The 13412-nt window shown below is 45.5% G+C and overlaps 1 protein-coding gene across 18 annotated transcripts in view; it reads right to left on the bottom strand.

Moving 5' to 3' along the window:
* The window catches only part of ARHGAP26 (Rho GTPase activating protein 26), a 544325-nt gene extending 531760 nt beyond the window's left edge, over positions 1–12565 (bottom strand). For 7 of the 18 annotated variants that reach the window (XR_002786201.2, XM_023550209.2, XM_003404575.4 and 4 more), the window contains exon 1: positions 12038–12562. Coding sequence is in view for 15 of the 18 variants with exons in the window: in XM_023550209.2 (XP_023405977.1) it covers positions 12038–12191 (154 nt within the window). In the remaining 3 variants the exon portion in view is untranslated. Of the gene's footprint in view, positions 1–8224; positions 8236–8394; positions 8461–12037 lie in introns of those variants that run through there. The other 11 variants (XM_023550175.2, XM_064277617.1, XM_064277625.1 and 8 more) reach the window with 6 other exon arrangements.
* Between the last annotated feature and the right edge of the window lie 847 nt (positions 12566–13412).

Genomic DNA, 13412 nt, shown 5'->3' with positions numbered 1-13412 from the left:
ACAACGCAAATGTTAAAAATGAGTTAGCTCTCTATGTACCAATGTATCATAGTAACTAAAATATATTAAAACAAGGTGCAAAACACTGCATTGGTATGCTGCCCCCCAAAAAAACAAAAAAGATACACATATATATAGATCTACCACCCATCAGTTTCTCATGTGGTGGCATGCATGTTGCTACGATGCTAGAAGCTATATCACTGGTATTTCAAATATCTGCAGGGTAATCCATGATGGACGGGTTTCAGCAGAGGTTCAAGACTAAGACGGGCTCCGAAGAAGGGCCTGGCAATCTACTTCTGAAAACTCGCCGATAAAAACCTCTGGATCACAACAGAACATTGTCAGTATAGTGCTGGAAGAGGAGCCCCCTGGGTTGGAAGGCACTACACAATAGCCACAACGATGGACACAAATATATCAAAGATCATAAAGATGGTGCAAGACCCGGCAACATTTCATTCTGTTATACGTAAGGTCTCCCTGAGTCAGAATTGACTCAATAGCAGCGACAGCACTATATACATACGCACACCTATTTGCCGGCATATGCACAGACTATCTGAAAGATATACAAGAAACTGGTAAGATGTTGCTTCCGGTAGCAGAACAGAGTATCGGGAGACAGGAACTACAGGGACACTTACATTCCTTTCTTCCCTTTTGAATTGTATATAATTCATAGGTATTACCTATTTAGTTAAACTTTTTAAGAAAAAAACATAGGTATGAATTAAAGTAAAAAATGCGTTTATTCTATTTTATCTGCTCGACTAATATTCACTTGCTACTTCTGACCCCCAAGTGCAATAATGAGATATTCAATGAGGAATGCGTTAAGGTTTTGGGCCTATCTGCTTGACAGTGTCCTTGGCATAGAAACAGCCTCAAGTTCAACTCAATCTGCCTGATGATTTATCTGAAGTCTCACTGGAGAGCCAGTTAGTATTTTCCAAGTGTTCAAATTATGCTGGAGCAAACTTGACAGTAGATCTGATAGCAAGTCAGATGAGTTTTGAAATTCACCTGTGGAGTCTTTACAAACCATGTAAAATAGAGTTTGTTTTGGCTTTTCCTGTGTGGCAGCAGCAGGATTCAGACCGTAGCCTACTGGTTTGGCCTAGAGAGGCCAGCTAGCTAACAAGGTTTGGTCCAGAATTCCCAAATCCCTCAAACTTTTGTCCATCTGGCAAAGAAAATGCACACACATACCCGCACAACACCCCAGCCCCAGGAATCTCCTCTTTCTAAATACAGCAGACAACTGCCCGGTCTTCAAGCTCACCCTCTGCAGGATGCTATGCCTTCCAACCAAGGTGAGCCAAGCCAGACGTAAACACGCCATGACAGCTTCGGGCCCACACTGCCAAGCTGTTTTCCTTACTATTTCCTCTCTTTCTCCACTCTGGGTGTCTATGAAAATGTATAGGCCCTAGTGACTCTAATTTGTAAACATACCTCTGGTCACTAATGCTGTTGTTCCCGCTCTAACAAACGTGACCTCCTTTCTGATCTCTCCAACTTGGGCTTCAAATAGCCTGGGAGATGAGGACAAAGCTCATCCCATCCCCCTCTTACCTGAAAAGATATCTGACAGTCCAAGGGTAACTAGGACACAGCCAATTAATTGCTCTCTCTCTCTCTTTCCTCAATCTCTGTCTCTCTCTCACATACACACAGTCTCCAGATTTCTTCCTATGCCCTGGTCCTTTCTGAATCAGTATCGGTGCCTAACAGAAGGGCCGGTTCAGGATAATTCCAATTTAAGCAAAAGGAAAAGCTTCTGAAACATAACCTAACATACTCAATGGAGCATCAGAAAAATATCAACTGGCTACCAGAAGGCAAAGGACCTAAAGATGTCAAAGAGCTTGTAAAAACTGGAGGTCGGCAACAATCCCACATCACGGACACCATCCCATGGAAACACTGGTACGCACACAAGGGTCGGTGTATATGATGATCACCATAGCATTTTCTCTAACAGGGAAAATCCGAAACAATCCAAATATCCTTCAGTAGGAGGCTAGGCAAATAAAACAGTATGTCTACAAGAACACTCTGCCGTCATTAGAAAGAATGCACTATGTACATGTACTGACATGGAACATCTCTGAGACACAGTATTCACTGAAAAAGCAAAACACAGAATAATTGATATAGTATAATCCCGTTTATGAAAAAGCAAATATGCACAGAAAAAAGGACTGAAAAACAGCATAACAAACTGCTGAGAGTGGGTACCTCCAGGTTTTCTTTTCTTTCTTTCTTTTTTGTTTTCCATCGAGTTGCTTCTGACTCATGGCGACCCTATTCTGTAGACTTCTATATTCTTTGATTCTTTTATGAGAATGTACTCATAAGCTATTTGTGCACTTTTTTGTCTTTGCACTATAAGATCAGACCATTCATTCATACCCTTGATTTTCCTCCCAAACCTAATCCTTCCCAAGCTTCTATCTCAGTAAATAAGATCTTCATTCACATTACTGAGCAGGCCTAAAACATCTCAATCATTCTTGACTTCTTTCTCTTCTCCCACACCCCACATCCAACTAAGCGGCAAATCCTATAGGTTCTACTTCCAAATACATCTAGAATCTGATCCCACCTCCTATGTTGTCACTCTAGTCCAAGGTGCCATTACAGCAGCCTCCTAACAAGTCTCCCTGCCTCCACTCTTGCCATGTTCCATCTATTCTCCACAGAGCTGCCCCGTAATCCCTTTCAAAGTAGGCTATGTCACTCCCCTGCTCTTGGCCTCCAGTTAATGCCCTCACACTACAAATGAAATCCAAAGTCCTTTCTGGGACTCAGAACCTCTACGAACTGGCTGGCCCCTGGGATGTCTCCCCATCCAATGCCCATCATTCACTTCAGCCACACTGGCTTCCCTACTGGTCTCAAATACACGATGCACTCTCCCACCTCATGACTTCTGTGCCATTACCTCTGCTCAGGGGCTCCACATTTGTTGAATCAAAGCCTTCCTTTGAGGGCAACATATGCAATATGAAATGCACTGGGTTATCATTTTAAAAAATTAAATCTAGGATCAGTCAGAAATTTAAACCTAGATAATCCACTCTAACTGTTAGCTTTCATATTGGCCTTCTTGCCAAAGACTCCTGCCAAAATTAGCCTTCGCTGATTTTGTTAAATGTGATGGCTTTGACAGGATTACAAAGTTGCCTCCATGAGTTGCCTTCCGAATAGCTCAGTGGTGATAATGGTTCCATACTGGTCATTCTCATTTTGTCAACTCATGGGGTTTGTGATCATTAGCTGACACTGGCCAGAATCAGGAAGTCCAGCCTAGGGCCTCTACCCAGCGGGATGCTGAGTGGCCTACCCAGAGCAAAAACCTGAACCACAGCCTCACAGGAACCATCTTCCTAAGCCCTGGGCTCCTAAAATGGATCTGTCAAATGCAAATGAGGTTGAAGCAAATGAAAGCAAAAAGGCCCCAAATGCAGGCCAATGGAGAAATGTACTATCGTTCCCTTAATCATCACAAGTTTTGCAGGGCAAAGAGAAAAAAAATCCAAGCTATAAAATATTGCCCCCTAAAAAGTTCTGAACAGACATACATCCATAAAGATGCTAGCAGTGAAGATGCAAATTCTTCATAGAGTTAGATCCTAGAAAGGAGAAACATGCAACAGGTATGAGATTAAGGCCATTTCAGTTTTTTGTTTTTTCCCCAGAGCCCTGGGTAGCAAAGGGAAACCCTGGTGGCTAGCAATTAAGAGCTATGGCTGCTAACCAAAAGATCGGCAGTTCGAATTCACCAGGTGCTCCTTGGAAACCCTATGGGGGGAGGGGCAGTCTTACTCTGTCCTATAGGGTCGCTATGAGTCAGAATCAACTCAACAACAACGGGTTTTGGTTTCTGGGTAGCAAAGAATAGCTAAGATTTTGTATTACTCTCTGAAGTTTTGTGTTTCTATCTCCATCACAGTCCCATTATAGGCCAGAAGGACAAAAGAGGGTGACTAAAAAAAATTTTTTTTTTTTTATCTCTTAGCCTTGCACAGTTAACAGATCTCTTTGCGGGGTAGTACTGAGTGATTATCAATGGTTTGGGGCATTCTCTTTAAACTGAGTAATAAAGCATTGAACAGAGAACAGATATTTAAGTCTATTATTTTCAAGGTAGCCACTTGTGTCAGTTCAGTATATTTTAGAGCAATGTTTTTTTAACAGCTTTACTGGGGTATAATTTACGTGCAGTAAAATTCACCTGTTTTAAATGTAAAATTCAATGATTTTTTAGTTTATACAGTTATGCAACCATCACCACAATTCAATTCTGGGATATTTCTATCACTCAAAAAAAAAAAAAATCCCCTGTACCCATTTCCAAACACTGTTCTAAACTCATGCCTCAGTCACTAACCTACTAATTTCAATGTCTTGAACATTATCCCTTCAAGAGAGGGCACTGAAGTCCATTGCCAGATTCAAAGCTTGGTTGCACAACTTCCTAGCTGTGTGGCCTTGGACAAGTTAACCACTTACAAAATTAAGAAAAATTTGAGTATTCACCTCACAGAACAGTGGTAAGAATTAATGAGACAATGTATGGGAATCACTCAGCATGGGGCCTAAAACCAAACAACCAAACCCGTTGCCGTCATGGAGTCGATTGTGACTCATAGTGACCCTATAGGATAGGGTTCCGCTGCTATTCGTAAGGTTTTCACTGGCTAATGCTTTTCAGAAGTAGGCTGCCAGGTCCTTCTTCCTAGTCTGTCCTAGTCTGGAAGCTTTAGTCTGGAAGCTCAGCTACAACCTGTCCTCCATGGGTGACCCTGCTGATATCTGAATACCGGTGGCATAGCTTCCAGCATCACAGTAATACACAAGCCCCCCGCAGTACGACAAACTGACAGACATGTGAGGGAGATCATTCAAAAATGGCTGCAGCAGTATAGTAACAGGGAACTGCTAGAAATTCAGGCCAGTTTCAGAAGAGGACGTGGAACCAGGGATATCATTGCTGATGTCAGATGGATCCTGGCTGAAAGCAGAGAATACCAGAAGGATGTTTACCTGTGTTTTATTGACTATGCAAAGGCATTTAACTGTGTGGATCATGACAAACTATGGATAACATTGCGAAGAATGGGAATTCCAGAACACTTAATTGTTGCTCATGAGGAACCTTTACATAGATCAAGAGGCAGTTGTTCAGACAGAACAAGGGGATATCGATTGGTTTAAAGTCAGGAAAGGTATGCGTCAGGGTTGTATTCTTCCACCATACATATTCAATCTGTATGCTGAGCAAATAATACGAGAAGCTGGACTATATGAAGAAGAACGGGACATCAGGATTGGAGGACGATTCATTAACAGCCTGCATTAGGCAGATGACACACCTTGCTTCCAGAAAGTGAAGAGGACTTGAAGCACTTACTAATGAAGATCAAAGACCACAGCCTTCACTATGGATTACACCTCAACATAAAGAAAACAAAAATCCTCACAACTGGACCAATGAGCAACATCATGATAAACAGAGAAAAGACTGAAGTTGTCAAGGGTTTCATTTTACTTAGATCCACTATCAACAGCCATAGAAGACGCTGTCAAGAAATCAAAAGACGCACTGCATTGGGTAAACCTGCTGCAGAGGACCTCTTCAAAGTGTTGAAGAGCAAAGATGTCACCTTGAAGACTAAGGCAAGCTTGACGCAAGCCATGGTATTTTCAATTGCATCATATGCATGTGAAAGCTGGACAATGAATAGGGAAGACCGAAGAAGAACTGATGCCTTTGAATTGTGGTGTTGGCGAAGAATATTGAATATGCCATGGACTGCCAAAAGAACGAACAAATCCGTCTTAAAAGAAGTACAACCACAATGCTCCTTAGAAACTAGGACGGCAAGCTGCGTCATACATATTTTGGACATGTTGTCAGGAGGGATCAGTCCCTAGAGAAGGACATCATGCTTGGCAGAGGACAGGGTCAGCGGAAAAGAGGAAGACCCTCAACGAGGTGGTCTGACACAGTGGCTGCAGCAATGAGCTCAAACATAACAACGATTGTAAGGATGGCTCAGGACCAGGCAGTGTTTTATTCTGTTGTGCACAGGGTCGCTATGAGTCGGAACCAACTCGACAGCACCTAACAACAGGATAGGGTAGAACTGCTGCATAGGGTTCCAAAGCTGTAATCTTTACGGGAGCAGATTGCTACATTTTTCCCCCCTGGAGCAGCTAGGGGGTTCAAACTAACAACCTTTCAATTAGCAAACAAGCTCTTAACCACTGTACCACCAAGGCTCTTTAGCATGGGGCCTAGCACTTGATAAGTGCTCCATAAACATCACCTGCTGGCATTATTATTATACTGTCTACTTAAGTCTGTTAAAACTCACTATGGTTGTTTTGGGGATGTGATTCAGGAGTCGGACAGAGATCTCAGAATTATTCCGCAAAAATGGAATGAGAAGGACACATCATTTCTTAAAAAGTCTCATGAAAAGTATAGGCTCAACTAAAGAAATACAAATATTCACTTCATTTTGTAAAAAGGTATCATCCACTTCACCAAAGAAGACATTTAGGCAGCTAACAGATACATGACGAAATGCTCACGATCATTAGCCATTAGAGAAACACAAATCAAAACTACGATGAGATTCCATCTCACTCCAACAAGGCTGGCATTAATCCAAAAAACACAAAATAATAAATGTTGGAGAGGTTATGGAGAGATTGTAACACTTATACACTGCAGGTGGGAATGTAAAATGGTACAACCACTTTGGAAATCGATTTGGCACTTCCTTAAAAAGCTAGAAATAGAACTACCATATGATCCAGAAATTTCACTCCTTAGAATATATCCTAGAAAAATAAGAGCTTTTTTTTTTTTTTTACACAAACAATAGCAAAAAGATGGAAGCAACCAAGGTGCCCATTGACAGATGAATGGATAAATTATGGTATAGTCACACAGAGGAATACTACACATCAATAAAGAACAGTGATGAATCTGTGAAACATTTCATAACATGTAGGAATCTGGAAGGCATTATGCTGAGTGAAATCAGTTGCAAAAGGACAAATATTGTATAAGACCACTATTGTAAGAACTCAAGAAATAGTTTAAACAGAGAAGAAAATATTCTTTGATGGTTACGAGAGGGGGGAGGGAGGGAAGGTGGGAGGGGGTATTCACCAATTAGTAGACAAGAACTACTTTAGGTGAAGGGAAAGACAACACACAATACAGGCGAGCTCAGCACAAATGGACTAAACCAAAAGCAAAGAAGTTTCCTGAATAAACTGAATGCTTCGAAGGCCAGCGTAGCAGGGGCGGGGGTTTGAGGACCATGGTTTTAAGGGGCATCTAAGTCAACTGGCATAATAAAATCTATTAAGAAAACAGTCTGCATCCCACCTTGGATAGTGGTGTCTGGGGTCTTAAACACTAGCAAGCAGCCATCTAAGATGCATCAATTGGTCTCAACCCACCTGGATCAAAGGAGAATGAAGAATACCAAGGACACAAGGTAATTACGAGCCCAAGAGACAGAAAGTACCACATAAACCAGAGACTACATCATCCTGAGACCAGCAGAACTAGAGGGTGCCTGGCTACAACTAATGACTGCCCTGACAGGGAACACAACAGAGAATCCCTGAGGGAGCAGGACAGCAGTGGGATGCAGGCCCCAAATTCTCATAAAAAGACCAGACTTAATGGTCTAACTGAGACTAGAAGGACCCTGGTGGTCAGGGCCGCCAGACCTTCTGTTGGCCCAGGACAGCAACCATTCCCAAAGCCAACTCTTCAGACAGGGATTGGACTGGACAATGGGATGGAGAGGGATGCTGGTGAGTAGTGAGCTTCTTGGATCAGGTGGACACTTGAGACTATGCTGACATCTCCTGTTTGGAGGGGAGCTGAGAGTGTAGAGGGGGTCAGAAGCTAGTGAAATGGACACGAAAAGAGAAAGTGGAGGGAGGAAGCAGGCTGTGTCACTAGGGGGAAAGGAATTGGGAGTATGTAGCAAGGTGTATATAAGTTTTTGTGTGAGAGACTGACTTGATTTGTAAACTTTCACTTAAAAAGCACAAAAAAAATTAAAAAAAAAAAAAGCATCACCCAGCAGGACACCAACCACAAGGTAAGGTTTATTTAGCACCACATGCCCTGCCCCAACTTGACTATAAGCTCACTGAAGGAAGAAGCTGGACTTACTCTTGTTTTGGTTATCTCTTCTGCATCCATTAAAGTACCACAAACTAGAATGAATCCATTTCCCCCTTGTGGGTTGGAAATACAAAGGCACGTGTGGGTTTCTCTGGGCCCTTAGAAATTCATTGTTCAATCATTCAGCACTCCGCCTGTTTTGAAGGAGAGAAACTTACTGATTCAAAGCTTCTCCACTTGAAATTCAAATCAAGAACTTTGTGCCTAAATCTGGTCACCACCACCTAGCAGAAAAGGATTAAAATTGTTTTCTGATGTTCAGAATAGGCAAATCTGTAAAGACAAAAAATAAGTTAAGTGGTTGCCTTTTTTTTGGGGGGGGGGGCAACCCTATAAGGTCAGTGTGGGTTATTCCTATTTTACAGTGGGGGAACTCAGGCTTAGTAACTTGCCCAGAGTCAAAACAACTAAGTGGCAGGACCAAGATTTTAACCCAGGCTTACCTGACTCTGGTTGCTCTCTTACCACCGAATTATACTACCTCAGGAAATGCTATTATCAGCAAACCTGATGAAGTGACCTGACAAGCCCAAGGGAGGCAGGAAATCCTAAAACTCTTAATTCTATGAGTCTGAACATCTTCAGCCTCTACCATCTCTAGAGGAAGAAAAAAAAGACTTGTCTCTTGACTGAGACACTGATTAATCAGGTCAGAGGAAAGTGTCCTGGGAGAGTAAGTCCCCCACAGAAAAAGCCAGGACAAATCAGCATCAGAGACAAGTAATTGGGAGTCGCAAAGGCTCCACTCCACACTAAATGAGAACTGTCTCCAAAAGCAGGATTTTATTAAAATATATGTCCCAAATTATTGCTTACCCTTCCATGTATCCAGGTCAGAGATCTGGACTCCAGAGAAAGGTTTTGAGTTCATTTCCATGCAGAAAGAGTCTATAACTTTTATCAGATTCTCAAAGGAAGTCAAGAGACAAACATCTGCGAGAACCACTGACCTAGAGGACAGAGCTGCTTCAGGGTTAAGTGCGCTTAACTGCTGTGTCACATTGTGCAGGTTACTGACCTCTCTGGTCCTTTGTTTCCTTATTCATAAAGTGGAAGTAGCAATGACAACGATCAAGCTGAACTCTGGCAATCCCTGGAGGCCAGTTTTATTGCCCTCGAATTAATGCATGAAGGAAACCTAAGCTCAGAGAACTGAAAATATGAGTCATGAAGTAAAACCGTAAGATTTTAGAGCTGGAAGAGACTACAGGATCATCCAAACCAGCGTTACTTATATTAATTATGTATTTATTTTTAAGGTGTCCTGGAAAAAAACACTGGTTTTACATTTACAGTAGTGGTAAAGATAATTTCAATAAATACTTAAATACCAAAACTGCAGTATACAACACAGCAGTATCTAGTTGATAAGTGAATGCCTGAAGTCTGGGAAACAGCTCCACTCTATTTTAAAGATGAGAAAACCAAAGCTCTAAAAGGTCACATGACCTGTTCAAGGTCACATTTAGTGGTAGAGCTAGATTTAGAGACCAGTACTTTTTTTTTTTTTTTACACCTAGTTCCCAATCAGTCTTCCTCACAAGTTATAGGGCTGGTCAATTAGACAACTGAAATAGCCCTCGAACCCCATCACTGAAATATTTCTTCCTACCCAAAGCACTCTTAAAAAAAAAAAAAAGTAGTTGGGCAAATTGCCAGTCACCCAAATGCAATCTCCCCAGATTCAAGGCTGAAGTATAAAACGCAAGTCCAAATTCTAGCAGGTCTGGTCCAGAGAGTTCCATTCAGGGTAAATGGGATGGAACAGGCTCAAGAGTTCTGCAAGAGTATTAACTTCATCTCTGGCTGAGACCATTGAGTACTAAACTAAGCCCAGCCACTAGAGCTGTGTGACTCTGGGCTAGTGTATCCTCAAGCCTCAGTTTCCTCATTTGTATGAGGTAACTCCTAGGTGAAGCCGCGTCCAGCATGGAGTAAACCTCCGCAGCCATGGTGGCAACAGAATGTTCACTGCGACATCCTCAGTGCCCAGCGCAATTACCCAGCACACCCCAGTCACTCCAAACTTTGCTCAATGATCAGGGGTCCAAATTCAAGGCAGCCTCAGAGTTCAATCAAAATTCCTGGGCCCAACCCCTAAGTGAGCCCCTAACTGGCTCCAAACCAGGGGTCCAGTGTTCCCTGAGTCAAGGGAGTCCCTGGTCACTGACAAAAGAAGAGTCTATTCATATGCTTCAGGTAAGGCACAGCTCCCAGCAAAGACCCTGCCTCTAAGATGCCTCATTACTCCCATTAGTTTTATACTCATTTCACCCCAAAAGATTGGCACTTGCTGCCCTGGGATTCCATCGACTCTGTCTCCATTTTTAGAAGCAACAGGCTCACAAAATGACACCTCAGGCACTCCTTTAAGGAGGCCTGCATACAATTCTCACAGCTTGGACCCCACTCTACCAATGCAAACTTTCATAGTGGAAATATAGCACCTATTAAGAAATCCATCAGAGACAGGAAAGTAAAAGAGTCAAAGACAATTCCACTATCTGCCTTCGTATTATTTCTAATTCTGGAAATTATAATATGGATTGTACTATTTTTAAAATGGTTAGACTGAAAAGGAACCAAAAACACTCTCATAATCCAAGGCGCTGATTCCCTAGAGCACCACTCTCTCTTTGGCCAGGAGAACCTCCCTGGCATCTGTGCAAGTCAAGGGAAAACCATATACAGGATTTAAATTTCATTTCTTCCCTACCACAAAGAAAAAAAGCAAAAAGGCAGTTTTACGAAAGGTTAGAGAATCTTTAAGATGAATTTAAACTTCTTTCTGGGTGCGGACAGAGGACATTTCTTCTCCAACATTTGAGTTTTCAAGCATAATGGGAGAGGTAAAAAGGAGAACGAGGGAACGAGAGAGGGAGTCAGGGTATGTTCATTCTATTTTTAAACCCTCGCCCACAGTTTAGAGTAAAGGAACACTCTGATTCTCTACTCCCACCCCAATCACCTTCTGCTAAACACAAAATTCAGAACCTGCACACGTAAATGGCACTGATGCTGGATTTGGGGGCGACCTGCTGCCAATACTCTAAAGAATCGCGGGCTAACCAACCATTTCACCCAGCCCCTCCGTAGGCAGCCCTCTGCCTTTCGGAGAAGCCGGCGGCCTTGAGCAGGCTAGCGCTGCATCCCACCCACTTCCCTGAAGTCAAATTCCACTCACAGCGACCCTATAGGACTGAGTAGAACTGCCCCATAGGGTTTCCAAGGCTGTAAATCTTTATGGAAGCAGACTGACACATCTTTCTCCCGCTCAGCGGGTGGTGGGTTCGAACCGCCAATCTGGGAGCTGCATACCGGGATCGAAATAGTCACACCTGCCCTTTCCCGAGGGGAGGCGTCGCCTTCTCGGCAGAGCACGCTCCAGCCCTACGGCTAGGCACCCAGGGGTGATAACTCTTCCCATAAGGGAGCCAGAGCAGTGAACGCGATGAGGCTTCCCGACAGGCTGCGGCGGGCCAGGCACTACAGCCCCACTTGCGGGACACCTGAATGCCGCCCACACCCACCCGCGGCGCCCAAGAGCACCACTCGTGCTCGGGTCACCTCCCTGTCAACCCAGAACGCAAACGGCTGGGCGACGGGTCTCTTTCCTCATCTGATTGTTGCTGGCTCGCCCATTTTATGTGTCCTTCCTGCCTCGTTATGAGCATCTACACCCGTCACTCAGTGCAGCTGGGTGACAAAACCCGGAGGCGCGCGGGCGACAAGGACTGAGCACCGCCCGACGACCCCTCCCGCCCCGGCACAGCCGTCCCCGCCAGGCTCGGGGGCACTCACTGTTGAGCGCGCTGATTAGTGACTTCCCGTCCTTGATGAGCTCCTTGATAAATTTGTTGGTCTTGTCCAGCTCCTCTTCGTGTGACCTGAGAGTCTCACGGAAGTGCGGGCTGTCGAGGCAGCAGTCGCTGAACTCCAGAGCGGGGAGCCCCATGATGCCCGCGGCTCCCAGCCGGGGGCGCGCCTCCCCCGGGGCCCCGGCGGACTGTCGCCCCGAGCACGCACGCGGCGGGAGTTCGGCCCGCACCCCCGACGGTCGCCGGCTCCACAGGTGTGGCGCCTGCTCGCTCTCCGCGCGGTGTCGGCGGGCGCGCAAGACTCCCGAAATGAGCCTGGATCTGGTCGAAGGGCGGCTGCTGCGGGGCGCGCCACTAAGCGGTGGGCGAAAAGGGAGAGCAGCAGCGAACCCGAAGCGGCGCCTGGAAGCGAGCGAGCAGGCGAGCGAGTGCGGACACCGCCTCCCCGCCTCCTTAGCTTGCTCCTGCTCAAGAAGCCTCGAGCGCCCTCTCACAGCAGCCTCTGCCGCCCCGCCGGCGTCCGGGCCGCTCGAACCTGCTAGCGATGACCTAATTCCTGCTGAACCAATCAGCGCCCCCGCTCCAGCCCGACCCCCCGGCAGCTCGGGGCCGCCCGTCCCTTCCGCGGGCTTGAACCAATCATTGTGGTCTGGAGGCGGGGCCTAGGTCGAGGGACGGGTCCCACGCCACCGCCTAGGTCCGCAGAGTAAGCTCCGCCCCCTCCCGCCCGCCGGCTGTTGCAGACCACAAGACCCGGGGGTGAGCGCTGCTGTGCAAGGGCTCCAGGCACGCTAGACCTTGTCCGCTGCTGCGGCCCGAATCCGAGCCCGGATGGTGCGTCTGCTGTTCTGGGGGCGGAAGAATCTAGATGTGCCGAACGTAAAAAATCTGGGAGATTGGGCTGCAGTTCCCCGCAGCCCGCCCAACACTGCTGGGCAACCGAGCTTGCGCTCAAAATGCAGCCCAGTGCGCCCCGGGAGAACACCGAGCACACTGAGCGACCACGTCGCCCCTAGGCATACGCTCCTTCTTCAAGTCGGGCGGAAAATATTTACATCTTAAAATTACCAGCGACTCTTGTCTGCGGTCTTCCCGCCCCCCAGAGTCCGCCCCCCTCATGGCCGCTTCTGCTCAAAACCTGCCCACGGCTGCGCGGACCTAAGAGTCTAACATCCTTAAGATAATTTCTGCCGCCTGTTATTTTCCTTCTCGGCACCTAGCACAATTTTACATACTGTTTTAAGTAGGTCTGCTACCTGTCGTCCTTCGCTACATCGTGAGCTTCACCAAGGCACGGCCACCACAACTTTCTTGTTTACTGGTATATACCTAATACCTGGAACAGTGGCTCGCATTTA

The sequence above is a fragment of the Loxodonta africana genome, chromosome 2, assembly GCF_030014295.1.
Source record: "Loxodonta africana isolate mLoxAfr1 chromosome 2, mLoxAfr1.hap2, whole genome shotgun sequence".
In the NCBI taxonomy this organism is placed as follows: domain Eukaryota; kingdom Metazoa; phylum Chordata; class Mammalia; order Proboscidea; family Elephantidae; genus Loxodonta; species Loxodonta africana.
The sequence above is the reverse complement of the archived record's forward strand: the minus strand, read 5'-3'. Positions and strand labels throughout refer to the sequence as shown.